Source organism: Zonotrichia leucophrys, chromosome 4 (genome assembly GCF_028769735.1).
Source record: "Zonotrichia leucophrys gambelii isolate GWCS_2022_RI chromosome 4, RI_Zleu_2.0, whole genome shotgun sequence".
NCBI lineage: Eukaryota > Metazoa > Chordata > Aves > Passeriformes > Passerellidae > Zonotrichia > Zonotrichia leucophrys.
The window spans coordinates 38,026,111-38,053,674 of NC_088173.1; the positions used below are offsets into that span (position 1 = coordinate 38,026,111).

A 27,564-nucleotide genomic window follows, 5' to 3' on the forward strand; every position below is an offset into this window, starting at 1 on the left:
CCATCCATTTATTGCAGTTGGCCCCTACCTTGCCATTTTTCATGGTTTGTTTCTTTTTCTCCTTGGGAATTCAGATTTAATCTTTCTTTTAAATGTGATCTGAGTCTGCTTTCCCTTCCACTGTCTTTTGATGACAAGTTTTGAATATTAGTTCCTGAAAATATATCTGGCTTAGTAAGTATGCACAGTAATTGAATGCTACAAACTGGCAAGTTGTGAAATAAGGAAAAATAAGCTATGCTGAAAAGCAGCTAGCAATATGTAATTTTTCAGTAGTGGGATGGAATTCTAGGTGAAAAGGCTAGTATTTTAGCAAGTATTATCAAATCCCATGTTTTCAGTTAGAAACTGCAGGATATGCAGCCTTTTATGTTGCCATTATATATGTTTAGGTTGGTTATCTGTAGTTAAAAACACATGGAAGGTATAAAGCTGCCCAGACAGTTGGGCAATTAAATATAGCCTGTAAGCCTGTTCCTCTTTAAATCTGTTAGGTTAAAATCCTACACCTGAGCCAGGATTGTATGGTGTGGTGGGGAGACTCTGGGGCAGGAGTTTGCAGCGGTACCATTGGGTCATCTGAATCTGTTGGTATCAGCTACTGGGCTCCAGACCATAAGCATTGCTTGTGGAACTCTATTTTCCATTTCCAGCAACAACTTTGGAGCCTTGGAGACATATGACAAACTTACCAGTGATGAGTGACAGTACACCTTAGGCTCTTATTGCATCTCACTGCCTCAAGATTTTATTCTCTGGGCTTTGGAGAGAAGCACACAGAGAAGCCAGTGCATTCTAATAAGAAATATAAATTGGCATGAGTGCTCAATCTGAGAACATTCCATAGAAAGCTGGAATAATTAAGCAGACACATGGTGTATTTGCTCCTGAGCTTATTGAATGGATGAAGCTTTGCTTTGCCACAATATTTAGGGATGCAGTCTTCAGTTTTCAGATGGTTTTGGACAACAGAATATTATATTGTAGTGTGGTGAAAATAGTTCAGCTCTTTCGAAAAATAATGAAGCATAACCTCATTTATCTGGGGGAAGAAATCTTTGTTTGTTTTCTGGGGATGTAACATGTAGAGTGCTGCTAACAGTTTTATTTTGGTTTTTAACTGCAAGGAGAAGCTTTTCCATAGCTACCTATCAGTTCCATAGCTATTTTGCTTGTGTGCATATTTGCTGGCAGTGGTCTCATAATATGGTTATGAGATGCTATCAATCAGTTATTAACAAGATTTGGACAGGTTTAAGTCATGAAGCTGTTGTTAGAAAAGGAAGCTCTTCCATGACTTAAACCTGTCAAAATCTTGTTAATAGCTGATTTATTTTAATAAACCTGCAACTACTGATGGATATGTCATATTTATAAACAGCAAGCTCTTGCCTATAGTATGTGGATTAATGCTAGCTTGTTAAATTTATGGATGTAGAGCCTCTGATATTAATATAGATCATTATTTTCTTAACCTGAGTTTTTCTGGAGTGGGTGTTCAAAATTCTTTATTGTCATAGGGAACATTTTGTATTATTGATATTTGATGGGTTCTGCTAATGCTGGAGAATTTTTGTGACTGAGGGTTGCGCATGGGTTATTACTACTCAAATGCTGCATGCATGGAGAAGAAAAGATGTTATTTAGTCTCACATCAGTGTGTTTATTTCCCAGGTAACATGCATGTGTCACTAGCAGAGGCTCTGGAGGTTCGGGGGGGACCACTGCAAGAAGAGGAAATATGGGCTATTTTAAATCAAAGTGCAGAGAGCCTTCAAGAACTATTCAGAAAAGGTAAGCATTGTTTAAGACTGATAAATGCAATCTAACTGGAAACATCTTGGTTATATTAATTAATATAATATATTAAGGACTGCCTTGTCCTTCCTAGGCTCTAAACCCAAATATTACCTTGCTCCTGGGTTGTATCTGGGTAAGTGCCTTTCTGCACCACAGCCCAAAGGTTGCTTTCAACCTGCACTTCATGTTCTGCCAGAACCTGTGGCACATCCTAGTTCCTGTGGTAGTAACCTCAATTATTTTAGACCCATTGGAGTGAGATGGAAACATAGGAAAAAAGTGATAAATAATTCTGAGACCACTGGAACACTTTGGTACTGAAAGAGACATGGAAATGGGTACAGAACTGTGCAGTCATGACCAGTGTGTTCTGAAGAGATTTGCTCTCCAAGGTGAAAAACAGAAAACTTCACCAGAGGGCTAGGTATGATTCCCCAAAATGCAAGTGGCAGCACCTACCTATTTGCTGAAGGAATGTCATGCTGTCTTGTCTTCAAAGGAGTAGAAGTATTTCCTCTCCCTCCCCTCTCCCACCTCAGTAGGCTCCAAGCTCAGCACCTGCAACACTGCTAATAATACACATTTTAGCACTAGGTCTGAATAAGGAACTTTTCCCCTAACTTATGTTTTCCTTTCTTTTCTTTAAAATCTGCAAGTCCTTAAGGCCCTTCCCTCTCTTTCTTTCTTTTTTAATAGCAATAAATGCTTAACCCACATATTGAACTTCAGTAACATCTCTAACTTGTTCTCAAATAAAGTATATGTTCTCATGATGCATCCTAGTACTTCAGCACCTTTATGGGAGAGGTCATCTCCTTATATCTAAACATGCATATGTTATCTTATTCAGTTTTATCAATGAAAAATTAAAGGCTCACACTTTGGAAATAAACATTGTTTTGCCACATTAATATTCAAGGGGAAAATCTTTATTATTTGGGACAAAATATTTTGTATTTTTTGCAAGTATTTGATTTAGAATTTTATCAAGATTCAACATAGAAGTTGTTTTGGGCTGGTTTTTTTAAGATTTGGTTTAGACAATCTATTGAATCAGACACTGCCTCTGTGTTAGGCATTGCACAGCCTCTGAGAGTGGTCCCTGTTGGATGCTTCACAGGCTCCAGAGAAGGCAGATGTGGGCAGAAGCTGCCATATGGTGCTTGATCTCTGATCACACTTCACTCAGCTCTACAAATAGGAATTTTATCAACTTCTCCAACATATTTTATGTCAGGTGAATTATAGGTAATTTTGATATCCCATTCAAATTTACCTTCTTCCCTTTACCAGTGTTCTCACAGCCTATGTGTAGTAAAAAGCTTTCCTGATTAGGAATGCTGAGTTTATTGTTGCAGTTTGAGCAACTGACCTGTCCTGCTGCTTCTCATACTTCAAGAAAAGGAAAGCTGGCATCTGCTTTCCTCTCTTTCACTTTTTGTTGTCTCTTAGAGACAGGAAAATTATTTCTTTTAAAAGGGCAGATTGTTAAGACCTTGACTTAAAAGGAATCTTGAGTGGTTAGAGGTTTGCTCTTGTAAACTTTACAGGAATTGACACATGGAACTCCATCTTCTAATCCACCTGCAAGATCACAGTTGTATGGGCACATAGTAGTGGTTTCACTACTAATTCTCCACTTAAAACTTTATCCTAGGTCTAAATGTTTTTCTAGAAGGGCATCTCCACTGGAAATGAGAGCTCACCCCTTCTTGTCCTGAGAGTAGTGCAGAAAAGTTACCATAATGTCCATGAAGACTGATGCAAGCATGGACAGTGAGAACACAGTCAGCCCTCCTTCAGAAGAGCAAGTACTGAAAGATGAGAGCACAAACCAGAAATCTGCCCCAGGACTTCTGATATGTGTTTTTAAGGCAGGGGAATGTTTGCCAGCCAAGACTGGCTAAGGTGGCAGAAGCTTCTGATCTTACTTCCTATCCATGAAGACCAAAACACAAATTCAGATAAAATCAGTGCCAGAAGAATCTGTCTCTTTTTTGGAGATGAAGCTGTTTTATTGAGTTGTTTTTCTGCTAGTTCAGCAAACCATTTTCAGTTGCATGCTATTAATTAGCCTGGGATATAGCCTTTGGTAAAATGCACTTCAGGAGACACTCAAATGAAAGAGCTTTTCTGTGTAGCTAAGGGTGATAAAGGTAATCTAATTCCTCCCAGCAAGAGCTGGATAACCAGACAGTCTTTAATGAAGGTTGTCTTTTCTCAGGAAGCAATCTAGAAACTTTTTTTGTCATCTTGAATATCAATTTCCATGCTGGCTTATGAAGGTGGTGTTGACATGCAGGAATAGAAAATGTGGTGGCTCCTCTAGGCTTGTCTGACTCAGTTTTGCTCTTTGTACCAAACAGGGGATTCTAAAGAAATCTTGTTTTCCTTGGTCAAATTTCAGGCCCATTTCTTCCATGCATTTGGTGTGGAAGAGCTATTTTATGGCAGAGGGTGAGTTCCCAGAATTCTTCAGAACTGACTGATCACTCCTGGGCAGAGGGAGATAGGGCAAGCTTTTGGCTTCTGCAAGATGACAGCGTGTTCAGCTTTGACCAGCTCTCAAAAGTGCTCTTCCTCCCTGTGCAGAGTCCTGGAGTCCCTGAACACGCTGCTCTGTAACAAAAGATAAGCTTTGCTGAGTCTTCTGTAAATTTTTTATTAAAAAAAATTAAATTAGGCATAATGTTCAATGGTGTGTGCACCAGCTGTTTTGAAATGAGGGAATAGCCAACTTTTAAGTTGCCATCTGTTGGCAGCCTCCTCACACCAGCCCAGGAACCAGAGACACTTAAAGGAGTTACCAGCCCAAGTAATCATTTATATATGTGATCCTGGTAGAGTTTTGGTAGTTTGTTTCAAGTTGGGAATCTAGCTATCCCTCAGTCAACTGAGAACCTGTTTTTCAATTAATTTCTTACTTTAACTAGTTTCTGGAAATTAGAAAAAAAGTCCAGAACAAGCTTTTGTTACAGATTTGAGGACTTCTCAATATATAGAAGTTGTGCATGTCTTTCAGTGAGTCTATCTTCTTATCCATCAAAGCACTGAATAAGAGGAGCACAGGATGAAGATCCATTGTCTTCATGGTTAACTGCATATCACATCATACCTTATTCAGCAACAGACTCAGAAATGTGCATGTTTTTATCCCTCTTTTTATTTACAGTTCTAACAGATGGATCTAAACTCCTTAAAGATACTTCACATGTTTATTTCTAGCATTATAAAAAATGAAAGCTTAAGTGCCCAGTTGGTAATCAGCAATTTAGAAGATCAGCTCTGGTAGCTGTCTTGTCAGCAGGTTATAAGCTGTTAAATGAAGGAGAAAGGCAATCTGGGACTCAGTTGCAGACCTGACATCAGTTGCACTGGCAATGTTGAGATTAATCTGGAGATTTGAAAAGGCCGATACCAGACCTGCCCTTCTCTTACATCTGTTTAATTATCTGCAATAACTATTTTGTTGTTGAAAGGGTGTATCAGCTGTCTCAGACGTGCTCTATCTTGCACTCAGAACTCCATGAGGTCAAAGAAACAAGTCTTTGAAGTAATCTCAAATGTGAGTGTATAAGCATAAGGAGAATGCTGTGCTCGCTGCTGCTGAGAATTATAAAACAGGCGTCCCTCTAATTTGCTGGGTTTAACTGGAAAAGATTTATCTAAACTGGAAACTGGAAAAGCATTCATATGTCACTTGGGCCACTCCTGTTCTAAAGTGTGTGTTGAGGATTCTGAAAATAATTGGACCTTAAGCTTGAAGACATGTATCTAAAGGAAGGGGAAGAGAAGGGGAAAAGTGAGTCTGATATTAAAAAGACAGGTTGAGCAAAGAAGGAAAGTCTTTGCAAGTTGAATGTCTTGCAAATTTGCTTATGAGAAATTATTTATGTAAAGAAAAGTTATATCATCTGAAAGTGGATGTGAAGAAGGAAGATTATGGTTTTCAGGGACCTGTAAATCTCGTTGACAGTCAAACTCCTGGAGCTGCTTTGCTTGAGTAACTGTAATGAAAGGAAAGAAGGCAAAGTGTGAAATGAGTTGATGGGGACTAGTGGTGAGTCCAGAGTAATCACAGACCTAGTTGGGATGGAGCAGGAAATGGATTGGTTTGGTTGACAAGAAGAAAAATGCAATAGGAAGGGGTAAAAACCCAAATCCTCATTTCCCAGCTCGTCCTTGTGATAAATGACTTTTCCCCTTTCCCAGTAGCTTTTGGAGAATGATTTTCCTTTTTTCATAATCTGGTGACATTTGTTCTTTCAGTTGCTGAGAAGGAGAGAGATTGGGCTTTTGTAATTTTATTGGGGTTTTAAAAAATTTTTAGTTTCTATTCCTCATCTGCTCCTCCACCTCCACCCACCCTACTCCCAGCACGGAGGCTCAGGGACTCTGCACTCTTGGCAGAGCTCTGCTGATGTGGTCAGCACCACAGTGAAGTGCAGTGTGGTGTTTGACTGTGCGGCAGCTCAGGAGCAGAAACTGATCTCAGAAATGAATTGTTCACGCTGTTTCTTTCGCCAGTACCCTCAGGAAAGAGTGCATTTCAGTTTTCCAAGGGGCTCAGTGTCCCATCAGAGCTCTCCTATCCCTGTGTGCCAGAGGGAGCAGAGACGCTGCAGCGCTGCCTGCCCCGCGCAGCAGGCGTGCAGGGACACGCTGCACCAGCCCAAGGACGAGAGCATTTCCAGCACAAGTGGTCCTGGCTGCTGGCATCATCCTGCAGCATTCCTGGCCAGGCTGCAGGGGAGTCACTGCTCTGGCTGCCTCCAGCCTGGCCTGAGCGTACAAATGTTCAGATTACTTGTCTCAGTGAGGGCTATGGAGGGAAACAAAGATGTGTGTTGAAAGCCTTGTGTATATTTTTGTGTTGCTCTGTGCTTTTCAGAGATTTGTGTGTGTCTCTGTGTGTTCTGTGCTAATGGCTGTAGCCTAAGAGAGAAGTGAGGGAAAAAGATCCTGAAGGACTGACTTGACTGTGGCTTGGGAATTCAAAATTACCTGGCATCAATAATGTAAAATAGATCCATTTCAAATATTTGTCTTCATGTTTCTTGGAATGTGGTGGGTCTTTCTGAGGCTATTTGTATGCTGTTAAAGCACATAAAGGATTCTTTTGCTCTCTCTCATTTGTTTGGCAGATGCTCTGTAGCTGAAGATTATTTCTGTTTTTATTGTGTTTAAAGCCAGTTCACTCTCTCCCTTTAAGTAAGACCATGCTATTTATCTCTGTCTTGGCACTGCTTGAAATGCTGTGCTCTCACAAGTGTTTTGTTACCCACTTGCATAGTTCTGGAGTTAACTCATAAGGCTGGCAGCTCTAGCACAGTTGAAAGCCCAATGGATAGAAAATTGTCCAGGAGCCATATCCTGAAATCCAGTGCCTTTAAAAAAGGGGGTTGAAATCCTTGGGGTTTTTTTTGGTCATTTTCCTCAGTACTTTCAGGAGTATGTTGCCCTTACTGCTCCTGTAAATGATTCTGAAAGCCTAAACAGAAGATGACATTAATATTATCACTGGAAAAAAAGTTCTTTTGTTTTCCTACAGTTGCTGGCTGTTTGATGCATTGCATCTTTGCTACTTTTTTATCCATGGTGCAAACACATTAGAGTAGTGTTAGTAAAATGTATTTCCTTAGATATTGCTACCTGGTTGGAGCTTTGAGATCGTAATTTTGGTTTATGATGCATGCCTTAAGGAAGAAACTGGAGAATTAATTGTTTTATCCTCATCCTTCATAACAATAGATGAGATTTCCTGGTGTTGGGATGTAGGCACTATGGTCTGCTACAATAGTTATAAGCTACTGTAGGAGGAAGTTGAGAAAGTGTCAGTAAAATGAGCCTGGCAAAATCAGTCCTTTTTTAAAGTTCCTATTTATCACATTAATTTTACATTCAGACTCTATATCTAAAGGGGACAAATGCTCTAAAGTTTGTTGAAATTAGTATTGGGAAGACTTAAGAGTAATTTAGGGGGGCTAATTCTCAAAGCTAAATAAATTTTTTGTCTTAGTATGTTTCAGAATATGAAGAGTTTTTATGTATTTCAAGTGCTTGTTATATAAAATGTTAAAATAAGATTAAAGCCTCTACATTTCTTAAAGTTCCTGATTTGGGACTCACAAGGCAAAATCTTAAAATATCATAAGATGTTGGTTGTTTGGGGTTTTTATGCCAGTGGTGGATACACACAGAAGGGGTGCAGAATCCAGTAGTTACCCACAGGACAATTTTTGAACGTCTAAGGCCAACTAAGATAGTCTTCCTGAAAATGTTTTTGGAAGCTTTGCTCTATGGTGTGCTATTTTCTTGTTACATATGGCCTGTCCTTTTTTGTTTCTTTTTTTTGACATCTGAACTTGCTGCCACAGCAGCAACCAGCACTTACTCTCTTAGTTTCAGAGGAAGTGGGGTTAGAAAATGGAAGGACTTACTTGGGAGATCCTTTTACACCTGATACCTGCAAGCAGTAATTTAATACATTTCCTAGGAGATTAGAAATAATCTAGATTACAAGATAGTTCATCTGTCTAGGAACCAGCACTGTAGGAATATCCTGAGCTGGAGAATGGAAAATGTTAGTGGTGGTGTTAATGGAGGAAATTATTATCCTGCTGGTTTTGCTTACTGTATCAAGGGAAAAGGATATATTGTTCAAATGTGTGTTTCCTCAGGTCTTTGGTATATGGTGTAGCAGAAGGCAGAGGTGTTGCCTTTTTGCCTGTGAAAAAGTAAAAGTCAACTTTTAGTTTTACTTAGTGAAACCTCATGCCTCCTTCACTGAAACTGAGTTGATTCATGTAAAATATTTTGACTTAAGGAAATGGTCTTCTTTTTTCTGTATTGTTTTGTTTTTTGGTTGGTTTTTTGTTGTTGTTGTTGTTTTGGTTTTTTTTTTTAGTTAGTTTGACAGCAGTATCATCAGACATCAAAAACCTAGCTGGCAAATTGCATATCTTGGTTACTTTTCGTTCTGCAATTTCAGTGCTTACTTTGAAATGTTCAGGTATTTGTAATATTTTTTTACTTTAGGCTAAAAAGGACTTCTGTGCCCCAAAACTCTTTTGTTTTGTCCCCTTCTGTTAGCCACTCTAATGAGTATTTTCCTTCCCCACTAACTTTGTCTACTCTCTTCCACGCAATTGCTGCTGCAGTAGTGTTATGTTAGAATAGGAGCAAACCCCATTGTAGGAATGGAGTTTGGGATGGAATTCCTGTTGTAGGAATTAGCCTTAATGACATGTGCACTGCTGAAAGGGAACATTTTGTATGTCAGCTGTAACATAAATGAAATAACGTCAGGACAGGGGATTGTGAGTATTTTAGCAGGCTCTTCCTAAGCTTGCTGTTATGAGTAATAGTGAAGAATAGTCATAAAAGATAGGTGTTACTCCCCAGTGTGATTAAAATTGAGGTGGTTGTTGTGGTTATGAAACACCACAGGTGGAAAAGGAAGCATGAATCTATTCCACTAAGTATGTAGGCTGATAATAAACTAACATCCAGCAATGGCATCAAACAACATTGCTTCATTTTCAGGGTGGTTTTTGTTTTTTTTCCCTTTTCAATTACAGCTGATCCTGCTGCTTTGGGATTCATCATTTCTCCATGGTCTCTCCTGTTGCTTCCATCTGGCAGTGTGTCATTTACTGATGAGAATGTGTCCCAACAAGACCTGCGAGCGTTCACAGCACCGGAGCTGCTGCAGAACCACTCGCTGTCATCCCTGTCAGACCTTGAAAAGGTACAGTGCCTCTTCCTTGGCAGACAGCTATGGTGTTTTGTTGTTGATCCCTTCACAAAATAGCTTTAAACTGCCCTTTTTGTCTCCCCATGGTTTGTGATTCATGTAATTTCTTTTGTGAGGTGGGAGAGGGATCCTCCTACTTTGTTTTTTCTGGTTAAAGTGGAATAGTGATTATAGTTGTATGCAGTTGTGAGAAGTTGAAGAGTCTGTACAAGCCCTGGCCACATACATACTTGGGCAATGGCTGCACAGAATTTCCATTTTTCACATTAAACTCTTTCACAAGAGTAAATATTCAGACAGGTAAGGTTTGTATATGTGGTCTCCTCCAGGTCACTGGAGGAGACAGGTACAGTCAAAATGATTATCTTCTCAGCTGTCTTCTCGACAAGAATTTGTCGTGAATGGTAACACTTTCCTCTGGAAATCATTCCTTTGGCTTAGCCAAAGATATTTAGTGGTGGGAGTGAAAAGGAAGCTGAGCTATTTCTATCTCCTTGGCTTCCCTGGGTCAATAATCCTTAGAGGGGAGCTCGTCACAGACAGTGCTGTAATCTGGGAACAATTATGACACTTGGCAGTGTTCCTCCAGGAAGAAACAGCTCTTACTTCAGAGGAAAGTGGTATTGGCATGAGTTGCTGTTGTGTGCACAAGGACTATTAAAACATGTGTTTCTGTGTTGAATATTTTGTTTCAGCAGCTTTTTATATATAGTCCGTTTTCTTCAGGGCTATATCACTGAACACTTACTGAATATCCACAGTACTCCCAAGCCTGTTAGACATCCTTCTTGCCCTGCATATTGTCAAAATTAATGATATAATAAAATATGTTTACAGTTTTGTCTATGGCAAAACTATAAACAATTAGAATCCTAGGCTGAAAGTTAATGGAGAAGTAAAAAATAACACTGACATCAATGGAGACTTAAGTTCAGTTAAGTAGGATGCAGCTGCCAAATCCTGTAGTCATACTGTTGGAGTTGTTTATTTGCTTTTAAGAGGGACAACACTTTTGAAGACAGTAACGTTACCTCTAGTGCCAACTCTGCGTGTACAAAATGTACATTAATGTACAAAACTGGCCTTTAAAACTGGCAGAAAAAATTGTTCTGAAGTGACAAGCTTGTGCCCTTGGTCAGAGCTGATTGCATTCTTTGTTCTCTGCCAGTATTCAATATGCTACTTTTTCTCTTGTTGAAATAAATGGAGGACTGTTACTATGAAAAGCCATGCTGTGATGTTTCTTAATCTTTAGGAGGGAAGCACTCAGAGGGACCTCTGTGGCCTGTAAATGCCAGCACAGAGTGTGTCAATAGGCCATGAGCAAATGCTGGCACTCTGTACATGCGCAGGGCTGATTAATCCTTGCTCGTTTGGGCTGTGTGAATTTCTGCCCTGGTGTCAGCATAACCCTGCTTGCTGGATGGAAGGTGATCCGCTTAGCTGCTGATGTGGAAGAAGGAAGCTCCCTGAAACATAGCTTTGTACAAAAACTGGTGTCCCTTTATGGCTTTATTAGTTGAGGTTGGTGAGGGTGATAAATAGCTTATATGTGCACCCCTCTTTTCTTCACTGCTTCCCTTTGCATTCCTGTTAAACTCTGTGTCAGGTGTACCCTGGTTCTTTGTAAGGAATATGTTGACTTTGTGCTTCTTAGATCACAGCATCAGATCTTGCTTTGCTGACTGTGGTAACTTTTGACATGTTAAACGGTTTTTTTCTTCTGTCAGAACTGGCTGTAATTCACTGAATTAATTTACTGGAAATAGTTGGTGTTTTCCTTTTAGATTGTTCTACTAAAAGCTGCTGAAGGCAGAAAAACACTTTGTTTTTTAAGGCTTTGTGTCAGACAGTGACAGGCTTACCTTTGCCTTTTCAGTTATGATTGTACTTGCTAAAACAAATTAACAGTGTATTCAAGGAGAAATACTAAAAATAAATTATAGTCAGTAAATCAATACCCCTTTTATTCCAAGACACAGTCAATTTGAATCCAAAATATGTCTGAAGTAACTGCAAGCTTATTGGAAATAGAGTAACCAAACCATTCAAAATTAGAATGGAGATTGATTTGGGAAATTAATTTCATGTTGATTTATGTATTGGGGAACATATTTTAAGTACAGTACAAACATTAATTAGAATTTTTGAATAAATGTTTTTGTTTTGAAAGCTGTTTTCAGGGGGATTGGTAGAGTCGCAAGTTTTAGTTAAGAGGACTGATTGCACATCTCATTTTTGAAATATCTTTGGGTATTTTGAAGCTCAGAATCATAGAATGATGGAATACGCTGAATTGCAAGGGCTCCTCAGGGATCATCAAATCCAACTCCACATTCCAAAGAGGGTAACCCAGAAATGTATCTGACTGTTGTCCTAATTTTTCTTGAATACTGACAGGCTTAGGACTATGACAGTGTCTCTAATTAGAATTAACTAATTTTATAATAGTCTTTTTAATTGCTGTTCTTGCATTATTGGGGGACTGAAAGAGTTGGAGAACTTCCGTTTTTGCTTAGTTGGGGCTTTTTCTGGATTGGTTTTGTGTCTTTTGTGTTTTGTTGGCTTTTTCTGAAAAGGTTTTTTTGCATTCATTATTGCCATGAAAGCATATTCACCTTTTTCTGTGTAGCTGTGGTATATCTTGATATGTAAGGAACGCTTTGTAGCTTTTCAGTTGAAACACTAATGGAAAATAAAACAGATAGAAAGCAATTTTCTCAGTATTTGAAAAAGAATGTTTCTGATTGGATAGGGCAGTGGTATTGACTTAGAACTCTTGATGCATTTTTCTGACTACTGTCCTAATCTGTTCAGATTTTTGTCAATTTATATATCTAGAATTTAAGTAAGATGTTTTGCTTTTAGTTGGTAAAGAGGCTGAAGAAGCTTATGTGAGCTTTTAATTTATTGCTGTCCTTGTAATTGTTGTTCATTGTCTTCAGAATTATTCAATATATTTGTTGCTTTAAGTACCATAAATAATACTAATAATATGGTATAAAGAGCCATGACTAGTGTATATTATTTACACAGTTTAGAAAAACTAAAACTGCTTTCTTTCTACACTTACCTGTTTTGTTTTGACAGTCAAGCACATGCTGGCTCTTTAGGTGTGCTCTTAATTCTGCAGTATTTAAAGGGTTTATTCCCTGTACTGTTGGTTGTATTATGTTGAAGATATGTTAATTGTTAATTATATGTGTAATGGTTAATTTATTTTTACCTTCAAATATCAGTTATTCGTTAAGGTACTGCTTTCAATGTTTATATTCTTTTGTTCATTCCTTCTTTTTCCTTTGATCTCAATCTTTGTGATCCCTGCTTGAGTCGTGCTAAGTCTGCCTTGCCTTCAGATACAGGTTTTAAGGATCCTTGGACACAACCATGCAGTGTTTACCCCACACTAGGCTGATTGTATAGATTACATGAGTTTCTGGCTTCTGTGTGAGATGAAAGCTTAAAACTGAGCAGAGAAGATGGGGGCACTGGTTGGATGCTGAATGTTTTGTAGCACTAGGATTTGCTCCTCTTAACCTTATGTAAAGGAGAAGTGGGATGTGAAAGACAGCTGAGCTTAAATACTAGAAATGTATTTCTAAGCAAAGTGATGTTAAGTTAGTTGCTCTCCTTTAAGAAGTCTGCTTTGCATTTCCAATCTTGTTCCATGAGTTGACAGATATCCTGTGTCTTGTGGCAGGTCCATATCTATTCTCTTGGTATGGCACTCTTCTGGGGAGCTGACCACGAAGTTCCTCAAAGTCAGGTAAGTTTAGATTTGGTTTTCTTTAATATTGCAACTTCAGACTTGATGTTGTTTGACTGACTCTGCATTTGAGTTTGCATGGCAGGGTGTCATACTGAGACACTAAGGACTAAGATGCCTTTCCCAGAATTTTACAGAATGGATCTGGTTGGAGAGGACCACAGTGGGTCCAACCTCCCTGCCCAAGCAGGGTCACCCCAGAGCACATGGCACAGGATTGCATCCAGATGGTTCAGTGAGGGAGGCTCCACAGCTTCTCTGGGCAGCCTGTTCCAGTCACTGCACAGTACAGAAGTTTCCTTTCCCATACTTGGAGCTTTTTCTTGTGAAGTCTGGTGTTGTCTTGCAGGGAGAGGGTGCTGATAGCACGTTTGTGTTAGTTTCCATGAAGATACATCTGGGCTGGTCTATCCTGTAATGCCACAGGCTGAAAGACAGTGGTTTAAGCTGCTGACAAAGGAGAAAATAAGTTGTTTTGGTTTAGGCTCATATAAAAATAAGTATTGAAGTAATAATGTTGCTTTACACATAATAAACTTGTTCTCCACACTGCTGTAGATTCTGAGAGTCTGGATTTGGCACATATACATACTTACCTTTCACAATGGCCAAGAAAGGGTATGAATTGTGTGGAACAGGGAGTAGACTCTTGCTATTGATTTGTCAGTCAGTGCAGACACAGTTGCAGACTGCTTAGAGCTGAGTGTTATTGCTCAATGTAGTTATTTTACACACCCAGCAGAACTCTTCGACTGTCCTGACAAAACTGACTGAAGATGAATGTGATTCATTATCTTCCTCAGTGCTCCTTCCTTGCCCCCAATTAAACTGTAAGAAGTTAATATCTAGAATAGTGAAAATAAGGTGAAATGCTTCTGAAAAAAGCATTTAATGATGCACTTGCAGCTATAAATGAAGCAATTTGTGGTTTGGATTTAGGTTTGTTCCTACTAGTTGATGCTATATGTAAGACTAAGGAAGAAAATTTTGAAAGACTTCAGCATTTTAGGCATTTAGTTCCTAATATTTTCTTTAACAGAGTGGTAGTTGGGATCTCAGTTGTACTTATCTGGAAGTAGTTGCCTGAATGCAGCTAAGTGAGGTAGAAAACTTTGGAGCTCTGGCTATTTAGGGTACCTGGTCATAATGCCTACTGTGCTTGTCCCGAAATCCCTAGAGTTTTCTTAGATACCAGGGCTTTTCTCTTTCTTTGCTCTCCTGTACAGTAGGAGATGAAAGGAGCAGTATTCAACAGTAGAAGGAGAGTGCCTTAAAGTAGGTGACTTAAAGAAGGGAGGTGTTGAGAGGAATGTAGGCGTAAGTTTTAGTCCCTGTTTTCTTTGTTTCTTTCTTTGGTGTCAAGAGTGTGGCAGCAGTTTCTCAGTAATGTAGTGGGAAGGCATGCTCTGCTAATGAAACAGTATTTCCCCAAAGACAATGTGGTGAGGGTATGCCTGGAAGGAATTTACCTTTGGGACACTGTCATGTGGATCCTGTGTCCTGTGGAGTTAGTGTTGGCAAAAGGACAATCTTGTGTATGGCATTACTTTTGTGTGTTAATTTGCATGTGCAGATTTTCCCTTTTTTTTTTAAATATGTTTTCTGTATTTGTCTGCCTGTGCTGGTTAATGAGCTGCTTCTCTGCTGGGAGTGTGGCTGAACAGGAGATTCATATCGTATTCACATACATGATTTTTATTATTAGTTAGCAGTGATAAACAGATAGATGGGAAAAGCCTACATTAATTAAATCGGGGTGGTCCAGAATGCCTTTTTTATGGTTCACCTTAAGAGTGCTCACACAGGGAAGATTGAAAGATTGCAATTGTTGGAAGCACTCTGTGATGCAAAAAGCCTGACAGTGTTTGTACTTTGTGGGTAACCACCCACTTTGGGAGAGCTGCAGATCAGAAAGCTCAGGTCCCAAGCGCCTGTGGCACCTGAGAACAAGTGTTATCACTGACTGCTGCATACCCTGGGGAGGGATATTCCACCTTCAGGGTGCTGCATTCACTGAACAACAGGGAGAGCAGAAAGACATCTGGATTTATTTTTTTTAGATTGTATGGGCGTTGTCCTGCAGTCATGAAGCTCTGCTTTGTTAACCAGTGGCTTGATAATATTATTCCTTTTTTGTTGATGCTGTTTGGTGATATCACTGGATTTTGGGAATTTGCTAGCACATCTGCTGCAAAATATTGGTGAGGTGAGGAACTGCAGAAAATGACCACAGAGGATTGTACAAAATTATTGTTATGAGGTTTGAATTTTATATTTGTGAGTGGCAGAATGGTCAAAATTAAGGATTAAAACTTCCTCTGAACCTTTTCCCTTTTACTTTATTTTCACTTATTCATTAAATGTTTGAGAAAGTCTTTTGAAGTACTGACCTTGCAGATCAGGCAGCTTGTTTAGGCCAGGTTGTTGTGGAGTAGGGGTTGAATCCAGAGGCTGAATGCCTCTCTCCTGTTCTACAGCCACTATTTTTTCACCTCCCAGATGGTGACTTTCAAACTGGCGCTCAGATAATGTAGGCAGCAAGTCTCATGAATAGTTAATGTGCTTTGTTGAGTGTCTTTTGTTTCTGAAAGTCCCCCAGGTCACTGTTAAAACTGATTCTCCTGTCTCCCCTGTTGCTGTTTGTCACTAGCCCATCAAGCTTGGAGACCACCTGAACAGCATCCTGCTGGGCATGTGTGAGGATGTCATTTACGCCCGCGTGTCTGTACGGACTGTCCTGGATGCCTGCAGTGCCCACATAAGGAACAGCAACTGTGCCCCTTCCTTCTCCTATGTGAAGCAGTTGGTCAGGCTGGTTCTGGGAAGCCTGTCTGGGGTAAGTCTGTGTCAGCATCTGAGGAAACAATAGAGGTGAGCAGGAAGAGAGCAAAAGTGCTAATTCAGAGTCACTCTGCAGTCTTTCTTCCTCTTGTTTTGGTATGTTGCAATTTTGACAAGGGTGAGTGATGAAAGGAGAGAACAGCTTCTGTCCCCATGTAGCAGTTTGTGCACTTGACAGTTCCTCCTGGAACATGCATTCATGAGTTTCTCAGGAGGTCATTTCGTGAACTGTCTTCATTGAAAAAAAAAAGTAGGGAGAAACAGGAGACCAAGGTGATGAACTGTAGGGCAAGGCTTAGACTTGTTGCTACTTGAAATGCTTCAGAAATGATTGCTGTAAGTTTACTTTAACTTGAAGTTATGCTTGACTTTTGGAGAGTTTCTTATTAACAGAAAGGAGGACTCTTTAGGCAGTGTGCCAATTCTCTTGCACTTCTGCTCAGCTCTTGAATATGAGACTTGTGGAGGATTTTATTGTCTAATAATGACCAAACTGTTTTTAGAAGTGAAAGAAATTGCATGAGCTCATCTTGCAAAGTTACTATTCCTGATGGGCAACTTCTCTCTTCACTAAACCATTACAGCATAACTTCAGAATAGTTAAATAATTTTAAGTAAATCAAGGAAGACCATAAATTGTCATAGAATCATAGAATGGTTTTGGTTAAAAGAGACCTTAAAGCTAGATGCAACCTCCCTGCCATGGTCAGGGATACCTTTTGCAAGACCAGATTGCTCAGAGCTCCATCCAGCCTGGCCTTGAACACTTCCAGGGAAAGGGCATCCACAACTTCCTTGGGCAACCTGTGCCAGTGCCTCACCACCCTCACAGTAAAGAACTTCTTCCTAATAGCTAATCTAAATCTACTCTCAGTTTGAAGCCATTTTCCTTTGCCCTGTCACTACATGCCCTTGTAAATAGTTGCTTTCTGTCTTTCTTGTAGGGTCCCTTCAGGTACTGGAAGGTCACAATCTGGTCACACCAAGCCTTTTCTTCTCCAGCCTGAACAACCCCAATTCCCTCAGTCTTTCCTCATAGGAGAGGTGCTCCATCCCTCTAATCAACTTAGTGTCCTTTCTCTGAATTCTTTGCAGCAGGTCCATGTAAATTAAAAATTGCTGTTTAGGGAGACAGCACTGAAATTCTTGAAAAATGTTTATTTGCTGATGCTTCCCTCACATTTTTTTAATAAAAAGGTATGATCTAATTGTTAGATAGTTTCTTCATATATCTTATTCGGAAATGCTTGCAAAAAGCAAGAGGTCCCTGCATTTGTCTAACATTTGACAGCAGCTGATTATGCCAGGCCTCCAGAAATAGTGCTGAGCCTGAGCTCCACAAAGCATTGTCTAGTCTGTGAGGTATGTCTGTCAGTCCAGCTCCTCACTGTAGTGTCTGAAGTCTTGTGTAGTTGCCAAGTCTGTGGTTCAGTGAAATAAAAGGCTACAGGGCCTTCAGCAGTGGTGCTGTTAAAATAAAGATCCAAATTTTAAATCAGGCCACAAGCTATAGAAACAGCCACTCTTGAGTCATTATTCTCCAAGTTGTTGATGGCCATTTCAGGGTAGCAAGTTTTCTGCTTTCCTTCCTCTTGTTCTTGTCAGCAGGCTTCCAGGGAGTCTGGGGTAGTGTGGCAGACTGATCTAGACCAGCCTGCCCAAGACAGTAACAGTGCTCCCAAGTACTTGTTCTGAAATCCAGTGCAGAGCTGAATCCAGCAAGTGTGCTCCCAGTCTCCTGTCCATGCTGTTAATGAAGGAGTGGGACTAGCAGTCATCCAGTGCTGAACCTTTGCTTATTTCCTCTGCCAGTGACCTTTTTAATTCTGAATGTGTCACTGCACTGGCTTTGCAAGAAGACAAGGAAAAAACCTAGCTGAACAGAACCAAGAGTTAACAGAGCAATGACAGCATAGCTGTGCTGCTAGGTTTTTGTGCACCTTATCCAGCCAGCCCTGCTGGTTTTAATGTTCAGTGCTCTGTATGTGTGTTGGAATTTTGTAAGTTAACAAGAAAATTGTATAAATTGTATAAATAAGTTGCAGAGTGCAACTTATTATTCCAAGGTTGGCATGCTCTAATCTTGATGGGCCTCATCAAATGCTCCTGGGGTCTTATCTCTCTGTAACTGGTCATTTGAAGCACAGCTGAGAGGTTCCATTTGAATGTTTTCATTTGCCATGTTAATATGCTTTGTAAAGGGCAATATAGCCCCAGGCTGATTCAGTCTGTTTCAAGTTAACTGCGTTGAATTGTAACTGTGAAGTCTGCTTGATTTCTCCTTCCCTCCTGCTGTCCAGGTTATACTCCCACTATATGGAAGGATCTCACTAAGAATATTTTGTTGTAGCAAATAAACTCTTCTTTGAATGATTGTAGATGTGAAACCTTTTCCTAGGGAAGTAGTGATATAAAAAAAATAAAGTTAAGTGAAAAGTTAGTGGGAGTAAAAGGAATGACACGTGAAAGGAATGTGCCTGAGGGGCTGAAGAGGCTGCTCACAAATGGGTGCATGTGATCTGGCATGTGCAGTCAGTCCTGTGAGGGTACAAGACAGTTCTTCCTGTTATGCAGAAAACTTCTCAGTAGAACTAGGCAAGTTCTAGTCATGCTGTAATCATGGAAGATGGTTTTTGAGTGCTGCTGTCCCTTCAGTTTGCTGTAGGGGTGGAATGTGTTCAAATTGTGAACTTAATTTATTCTTAGTGGAAAAAAGGTAGACCAAATGTGTAGTTAAATAAAGCACACACTGTTCAAATATGGATAATTCGAGGGGATGTCTCACTGATGAATCAGTTCTTTATTAAAAAGTTTGAACTCCCATTCTGCACTTAACTGTTTGACACTGACTAATATTGTGCATTTACATAAAAACCATGCTTGTTTCATACTAATATGAGCTCTTTCTACCTTTTGACTTTGTTACTGCCTTTTTTTGCAGATGGATCAGCTGTCTTGTAATGGAGATAGAAAATTGCAGCCAGACCGGAGCCAGGCTATTCGGGAGAGGCTGAGGGGAAAAGGGCTTCCCACAGGTAAGTTCTTCATTGCAGCCCTGGAGAAGACCAGGTCTGGGGAGATTTTGCAAACAAAGAAATCAAGTAGAGGAGGACTTGCTTACATTCACAGAACTCTGATGGTTCAGTGTCTAGCTAAAAGCTGGTGATGGCTTCAAGAAAATATTTGTCTTTTTTCATTTCAATCCTTATGGTAGGAACAGGTTTGAAAGGTTCTCAGCCAAATGTTTTGTTTCTGGAGAAAGGAGATTTTTAACTGACCAGGAGGTTGGTCAGCTAGAGGAACAGGAAGCAACTTTGCCTTGTTCCCTCTTTTCTGTGGACTCTGCTCTCATCGTAGCTCTAATTGCACAAAACATCTCTTTCTGCATCCCAAGGAGCCCTGGATTCTTCTCCCTGCACACAAAGCTCTTTTGCTGCCTTTTATTTTTTTTCCTTAAGAAAAATGGTATATATTCTATCACAGTTCTGCTATGCTTTGACAGTGTGAGGTAGATATGGAGGCCAGGTAGGGTTGTACTTTACTTCAGGGAAGTAAGGAACAAGGAAACTGGGAGACCAGGGAAGAGACAGATGGTTGCTGCTGCCACTCTGGAGGAAAAAGGATAAAGTGATGCAGGTTGAATGCTGATGTTTGCCATGACTTTTTGTTGTTTAAGATGTTGTTTAAGGTCACTGGCAGCATCAGCAGCATCAGCTCTGTGCTAGGCTTTTCAGGCAAGAGGATGTATTCTTCCAAAAGGCTGGTCTCTATTTTTTCTGGAAGAATTGTGGAGCTGAGCAGGAACATTTTATAAGGCATCAGCTTGGATCAGTCTAAGTCATTGCAACAAAGATATGTTGCTGATGTGCTCAAGTTGCTCCTCTGTTCTTTGGCTTTGTGTCAAGCAACAATGCAGTGAAAAGCAGGAACTGAAATAACCCATGAAGTTGTCACTGACCATATGAACTGAAGAAATTAGACACGAGTCTGGCAAGGGATTGGTGTTCTTCATTTATTGAGATATCAATATAATTTTTTTTAAAGATGAGGCTAGATTATGCTACTGTTTCATATAAAACATGGCAGTGGTTGTCAGCCCTTCCCTTACAGCACTGTGTGTTTAGGAGCAGTTTCTGGTACAAGCTGTTTCTTATTTCCTGGCACAAATTCACTGTTCTGACAGCTTTCTCAGGGGCTTTGTTTTCTTACTAGTTCTTCTCTTTTTTTTTTCCAGAATATTTCTGTAGCAATAGGGAGATCTTTTAGAAATACAGAGTTTGGGACTGGATCAGTCTAGTTGACTGGATCCATAAACTGTGTAATGTCTGCCTTTTCTGAATTTCTTAAGAGCTTTCTTAAAATAAATAATTCTTTCCCTGGTTCCCACTAATTTTAAGGTTTGAATCAGAATCTTATTTTTCTGGTTGTTAATTTGTTTATTCTTTAACTCTATGCTTCCCCGTTCAGTAGTACCCTGTTTCATATTTTTTTCAAGAACTTTATTTAAGCATAATGCCTTAGTACCTCAAATTTTTCATTTCTATACCCTCTTTCTGTCCCCTATTCTGCTATTTATTCTGTAACCATAGTTAACTATGTTTTGGTAATGATCAAAATATTTGTAAAGTTTTGGGGACATAGCAGGGTTCTTTAAAGTCTGCATTAGCAAACTATGATTATTCTTTTCTTAGTTGTTTCTAGTTTTCTTTTCTCTAATACAACTGACCAATCTTTTGTTGTTTTGTTATTCATTTTCATAGAAAATCTTTAACTCTTTTTAAATGTTTGTGGTTTGAGGAGTTTTGTTTCTCTGTCCATTTGTTTTCCTACCCCAACTGCATTTAAACTTTTTAGCAGATTTTTCTTTTTCCTGAAGTAATGCTTGTCCCCAGTGTCTTCATTATATCTTAACAAAAAACCTTTTGTTTTAGGTTCTATTAAATTTTGGAGATTGTTCTATTAGCTCCAGCCAATATCTTCGTGGCTTTCTGGGTCAGCATCAGGGTGAATAAGATGTAATGTCTGAAACTTCCTCTGAGGACTCTGTCTTTAACTCAGAGGAAGTAGACTAGATGATCCAATTGCTGGTTTTTTTACCATATTCTCTAACTTGAAAAAAATGTCATGGGTAGAATGTTTTTTCCTCTTATTCCTGGAGACTGAGTCCACTTGGCTCAGCTGCTATCAACCAGTAAGTTTAACAGAGAGTTTTAAGCAACCTCTGTCAAAGTTACTTTCTGAAAGAAACGTTCTCTTTTTAGGGAACTTCATACTATCTGAATAGTTCTAATTTAAAAGGATCTTTACTCAAATAATATTTGTGAAATGAGGGAACCTGACAACACCCAGACTACAAAGTTGGCTGAATAGTCCTCGTCCCTTAACACCTGTTCCTGTGAAGCTCATTGAAAGTGCTTGCATGTGTAGAGTGTTACAGAAAATGTGGCAGCCCAGGGAATAAATGTTTGTGCTTCACTCTTCCAGTGCAAACATTATATTATCTGCATAATTCCAAGCTTGGTCTAAAAGGTACAAGTTATTAATGAGATGCTCTTGAATACTTGATTTTTTTCTATTATTTTCAAGATGAGCTGTCAATAAGCACAACTGCTTTCCACTTACCTTGTAGGCTTTATGATATTTTGATGTTATGGTTCTGTCTTCCCCCCATCCCTAGAAGCAGAAAATATTTTTCAGGTTTTCTGATATTTGAGTCTCTATTTTCATTTTAAAAAATGGAAATCACTCATTCATGTGTTTTATGTGTTGCCTGACCTGCTTCCACTCCAGCGTTTCAAATTTCTCTGTATCACTGTATTATTTATTTGTGGAACTAATTTTTCTCCTTTTCCTTAGAAGCTTTACTACCTTCTTAGCTTCTCCAAAACCTTTCCCAATTCTGCTTCTGTTATCAGTCAGTTTTCCTAGTATGCCTTAATGGCACCATCTTCTCTTTATTTTAATCTTTGATCCATTGCTTGATCTTCATTTTGCTGAGACCTCAGGGAATTGTAATATACAAACCAGAACCCCTCAAATAACCAAACCAGTTCTTGCTGTTGTCAGTTCTGTTTTTACACTGATGTTAAGTACACTGAGTCATGTATTTGGAAGTTAGTGAGGACCCAGTGAAATGGATGTCTGATACTAATGGGCAACAGCTTGCATTTGATTCAGGGAGATTCAGTGCTTGTTATTTCTTTTTCTGCAATGCTGTGCTGGTTTGCTGGTGCAAATTCAGTCAATAACAGCACAGTGCAGCTGCCCTGGGAGCACAGCTGTAAATTTCAGGAAAAGTGAGCTACAGAATGTAGTGCTGATTAAATATAATCTCATAATCTCATAAATTGAGGAGCCATAAGTAGAAGGCCAGATGAAGGTTTTAGAAAAATGTTACATTAAAAAAAAAAAAGCCAACAAAACCAGAACAGCTCAGGAAGGCACAAAGCTCTTTTTCCCTGATTTGTCACTGTGCTGTTCTGCTGCTGTTTGTAGCTGAAATAAATGCCTATTACTCCAGTTGCAAATTGGCAAACATTTAATAGGTTAGTAAGCTACTAAGAGACAATTACAGTTTTGAACCTTCATCTTTCTAATGAGTTAGAAGTTCTGTGAGTCGTCTTTTATCCTTTTCTCTGGTTTAACTGCCTCTGAGAACACATTTTGGGTCAAGTTTAGCACTGGGATGATTGGAGGGAGCGAGGTTGGTGCACATGAGAATATGTATAACTTTCCTAGTCATTTCTCTAGTGTATTATAAGTCAAGTAAATACAGTGAGCAGCAATCTTTGCTGGAAAGGACAGAGGACTTGTCTGATGTTCACTGAGGTGAAGTTCTCTTGAGTTGTTGTGAAAATCTTAGAATTCACGTTGAATAGAATAGCTGTCATATGGAGAAAAAAGCAGCATAAGGGGAATGCCATTTCTTTTGAACTTTAGAGTTATTAGAAAGTTACTTGGAGCATGTAACTTAAAATAAATCGTGCTGCTAAGTCATGCTAAGTTCATGAACACAAGAGATGGCTCAGTAAGGGAGATGTGCTTCTCATTGGAGAGTAGCCAACTAATGTCTTAGATACTTGCAGTCTTTGTAAAATAAGATTTTTCCTTTATTTGAATTTCATTATTATTAGGATCAGTTTTCTATACCATGTTAATCCACAATTATAATTGCCAGGACTTAATTTCAAAACATTTATCCTAAGTCAACAATATTTTCACCTCACATGTTTAAATCAAATATTTTGCTCACCTTATGTAACCAGCTTCGATATTTTCAGCTATTCATTTCCATCTCTTTGTCTTCAAGATAATTATTAAATTAATAAACAGCTTTGTGTTAATATTCTCCCCAGTTAAATTTTTTTTTTGGTCTCTTTCATGACTCACTTTCTGTGGCTATCTTGGTGAATGAGTTTTACAGCAGGCTTGGCTGCAGAAGTAATTTATTGTAAATTAATATTACAGAATATTTGGTTTTAGTCAAGTCATATTTGGAACACAGTGTTTAAGAACTGACTGAGCCAGCAGAAATAAAAGCAGTAAGACCTGTCATGAGTCATCTGAACCAATGAGTTACTTAATTTTTGTACTTAAAAACGCCTTAGACCTCAAAAGAGTTCTTACATCAAGAATTATATGTGAAAGTTACTTAATTGGCTTCATAAAGTTCTTTTGGTGTGACAAAATATTTAATAGCTGTCAAACTCTTCCAAACATAAAGCAAGAATTAATTCACTCTGTTACTCTTTGCCACAATTTATCTTTGAAAAGGATGTTTCAAAGATAAATGTTATGGCTATTTAATGCTCACTTGAAATCTCCCTAACTTGTACTTGCCTGGAAACCTGCGTCCCAGCCATCAAATACCTGAAATTGTGCACCTTGTGTGTTTGTTTGCAAAGTTCTAATTTAAGTTGATGATCCATGACCACCAAGGGCAGATCTTTGCTGGAGATATTTCATCTTCTAAAGGGATGCAGCTAACAGGTGTTTTGGCTTTCCTGCCATGAGGATCCCTGATTTTAACTTGACTTTTACAATGTGGTAAACTGTCACAAGTCCAATTCATATATTATATTATTACAGTTGTATTCTGACCTTTTTCTCTGCCAAAAATATGTGCCACATGAATGAAGGCTTGAATATCATTTTGATTCACCTTAACTGTACACAATAGGAAATATTTGGAAATAGTGATTAAAATTGTGGATGTTGGTCAACTCCCCGTTGAATTAGACTGTATGCACTATCAGGTGTAACAAAAATGGTAGGTGTTGTAAACTGAATGAAAAATGCTCAGTGCAACTGCTTTTAATTTTAACAATATTTAACTGTTTGATTAGTACTCTCTATAATATCAACAAAAAACTCAAATAAATGAAAATGTACCCTTTTTGCTCTTGATCCAAGGTAGCTGACTGCGCATTATGTTTTAGTTCCTGATCTGGGTGAAAATACAACTTTTGGTCTATAAATAAACACTTGATGGTGATTACCTACATGTGCAAATTGAAGTAGCTTAAACATTATCTTGATAAATGCAAACACACAGACTTAAATTATCAAAAACTGCAGCACAAACTTCTTTCCATTTGCTTGAAAGTCTGTCATCTGTAAATCTGTTAAATATACTATTTTTACTTTTTTCTTTCCCCTGGCTCCTCAGTTCCAGAAAAAAAGAACTGAGTAGGTGGAGAATAATATCCAGAGTTCAGCAAAACCAAATGAAAGCCAGATGAAGATTTCTTGTTGAAAGGAAAAAAAAAAAAAGATTTTATTCTTTTTCACTTCTAAAGCCATGCCTATTTTCTTCCAATAAGTGTTTCTGTTTTCGTCTAATAGTACTGGTGGTTGACATTGGTGGAGATCTTTAAATTTAGGTATAATTTCTCCAGGTATAGGGAGCTTTCAGCCTGGTGGTATTGGAAATGTTTCCAGAGCAGTGCTGAGGACAAACTCAGAACTTTGAAGCCAAAACAAGAGCAGACACAAGGATCACTGAGGAAACCAATCTAGAGATGCCAAATGCTGTCTCTGTGCGAAAAGCAGCTGTATCAATCACTGAGCTTTTCCTGGGATACACAAAAGTCCAGGAAGGGAGTAGCTAGGTGGATCTTTTGCCTACTTGGTTGAGAAATGTACCACAAAAAACGTGACCCATAAAGCTGAGTGGGAAAGAGCAATGGTTGCCTTTTCTTGCAGAGGTGCCTAGGAAGAGAAGAGGTGAAATGTTCCATTCATGAAATATGAAGTGCTGCTTGGCAAAGCTCACTACCACTGTTCTGAAAAAGATTCCTGGTCTTTTAAGCTCTTTGGTGTTTTTTGATAGAAGAGCTGTCAGTCCAAAGCAGAATGCAAATTTTTCTATAGGATTTATAATTTGGCAATTACATATAGTGCTTTCAACAATCCTTGTGTCCAGTTCAATTCTTCCTTCACAGAGAATACATTGTTTAGGAATATTTCCGTCTGAAACTTGGATTTTTCTCAACAATTTAGAAAGGAAAAGAGGGGCTGCCATTCCTAGCAGTCAACCCACAGGCCACATCTGGCTCTGTTGTCTTCTGTTTGGCTTTTAGCCTGCCCCAAAGGGATTGCAAACCCAACTCCTCCATCAGCTACCCACTCATATTTTAGAAACTAACCACATTGTCTGGGGAGAAAGAGGTTTTTTCTATTACTTTGTTTTCTGCACAAAGATGGCGTGGGAGATGTTTTTTAAACTCCTGTATAATAATTTCCTCTCTTGAGACCTTCCAGTCCGGCATTGATGGTGTCTGTTCTCATGCACATGTGGGCAGTCTTTCCCTGCTCCTTTTCCTAACCACCCCCCACTCCCATTTGTGTGCATCTACGTACATCCACAAGTCAAAATCCATAACAGAGTAGTTCTGTTTTGTGCAAACTAAAGGAAGGGACAGGCAGAAAGACTTTAAAGAAAATTGAGTTGAGTTTAGGCAGCAAAAACAGATACACAGTGTGTGATAGTACCAACAGTATTTGTGCTTACTTAATATTGAATTAATTGCCTGTATGATCAGGCTGGTACACAAGCAATAGCAGACAGACTGGATTTAGTTAGACAACAGCTCTCTCTCAGAGGAAAATCAACCAGATTACTGTCAGCCTGAGTGAAAGATGGTCTGTGAATGACACTGGTGTAAAAGGGTGTAGATGCATTCATAGCTGGAAACACCAAAGGAAGAAGGAAGTAGATCTATGGTTATTTAGCGAATGTAACATCTGGCAGTTGAAGGTGTGTGTGGAAAACTAGAGTTTCATTTTAGCACCACAAGGGAATTTAATCGTGAACTCCTGGTGATTAATTGCTATTTTTATTGTATGTATTCCCTCACTATATATTATACACTGGAATCATACAGTTACTGTAATTGCATTTGAATTATTTACAGTAATTATAAATAATTGCACTAATGTAACATCAAGTGGAGGATAAACACCCGAGGGCGATATGAGGAATCAAGAACCCATACACTCTTCAGATGAGCAAGGAGAGTCTAGTGCAACAGAGAAGGAACTGGGGAAGGGGAAAGTGTTCCTTTTGAAGTTGCTTACATGCTGCAGCATCTTAATATCTTAATTGCCAATGGCTTGTTCTGTCACCCTCACTGACAAACAGGGAAGCACTGCTCTGTCCTGTTGCACACCTGGGTAACTGAAGCCTGGAGTATCTCTGTGTGGTCTCAGGTGGTGTAATTAATGTCTCCAGTCGAGCCAAGATACTTGGGATAGGTCTCCAGAGTTTTCACTACAAATACAAACTTTTTTTTTAAAAGGGAAGGTCATAGAATGTGTCTTGCATTATAAAGACATACAAGTTCCCTTATGCGGGTTCCTGTTGATCATTAGTTAGATATTTATTCCTTATATATGGATTTTTGCTAGTGATGCTTTCTTTCCCTTTTCCACACGTTTGATTATAAAACCTGGGGAGGGGAAGGGAAAACTGAAGAATAAACCACATATTGACTTACAAATTTGGACTTGAGTGTGCCATTCAACTGAAAATCCACGTGTTTAAGAAGGAATATTATTCCAGTCTGCTCTGTTTTGGAGGTGTACTGTTTTTTTGAATCTGGATACATGAGCCTTGTGCTGAAAGAGACTTCCTGCAGTCATTTAGGACTCTTGATCCATATAGTGCTGAGGTAGTGGAGGAAGTCCAGGATTAAAAAAGTGAAAATACCTTAACAGTTGATCATGTGACTTGCAAAGTCTATAATAGTACTTCAAAAAAGGAAGAAGGGATGAGGACAGATTTACCTTATTAAAAACAGAAATATTGGCTTGGACTGATTGCCTAATCCAATTTTACTACTGGTATTTGCACTTGAGTTACTTCTGTGTTGAGAAGTCTTGCCCTTGATCCCTCTGTGCT

At 39.0% G+C, this 27,564-nt stretch overlaps 1 protein-coding gene across 5 annotated transcripts in view; it reads left to right on the plus strand.

Moving 5' to 3' along the window:
- PTPN13 (protein tyrosine phosphatase non-receptor type 13) overlaps positions 1-27,564 on the plus strand; it is a 111,739-nt gene that overhangs the window by 23,542 nt on the left and 60,633 nt on the right. For all 5 annotated transcript variants that reach the window (XM_064711190.1, XM_064711193.1, XM_064711194.1 and 2 more), the window contains exons 2-6: positions 1,675-1,794; positions 9,381-9,550; positions 13,257-13,322; positions 15,973-16,158; positions 19,105-19,198. In XM_064711190.1, coding sequence (XP_064567260.1) covers positions 1,680-1,794; positions 9,381-9,550; positions 13,257-13,322; positions 15,973-16,158; positions 19,105-19,198 — 631 coding nt within the window. In that variant the 5' untranslated portion in view covers positions 1,675-1,679. The remainder of the gene's footprint in view (positions 1-1,674; positions 1,795-9,380; positions 9,551-13,256; positions 13,323-15,972; positions 16,159-19,104; positions 19,199-27,564) is intronic.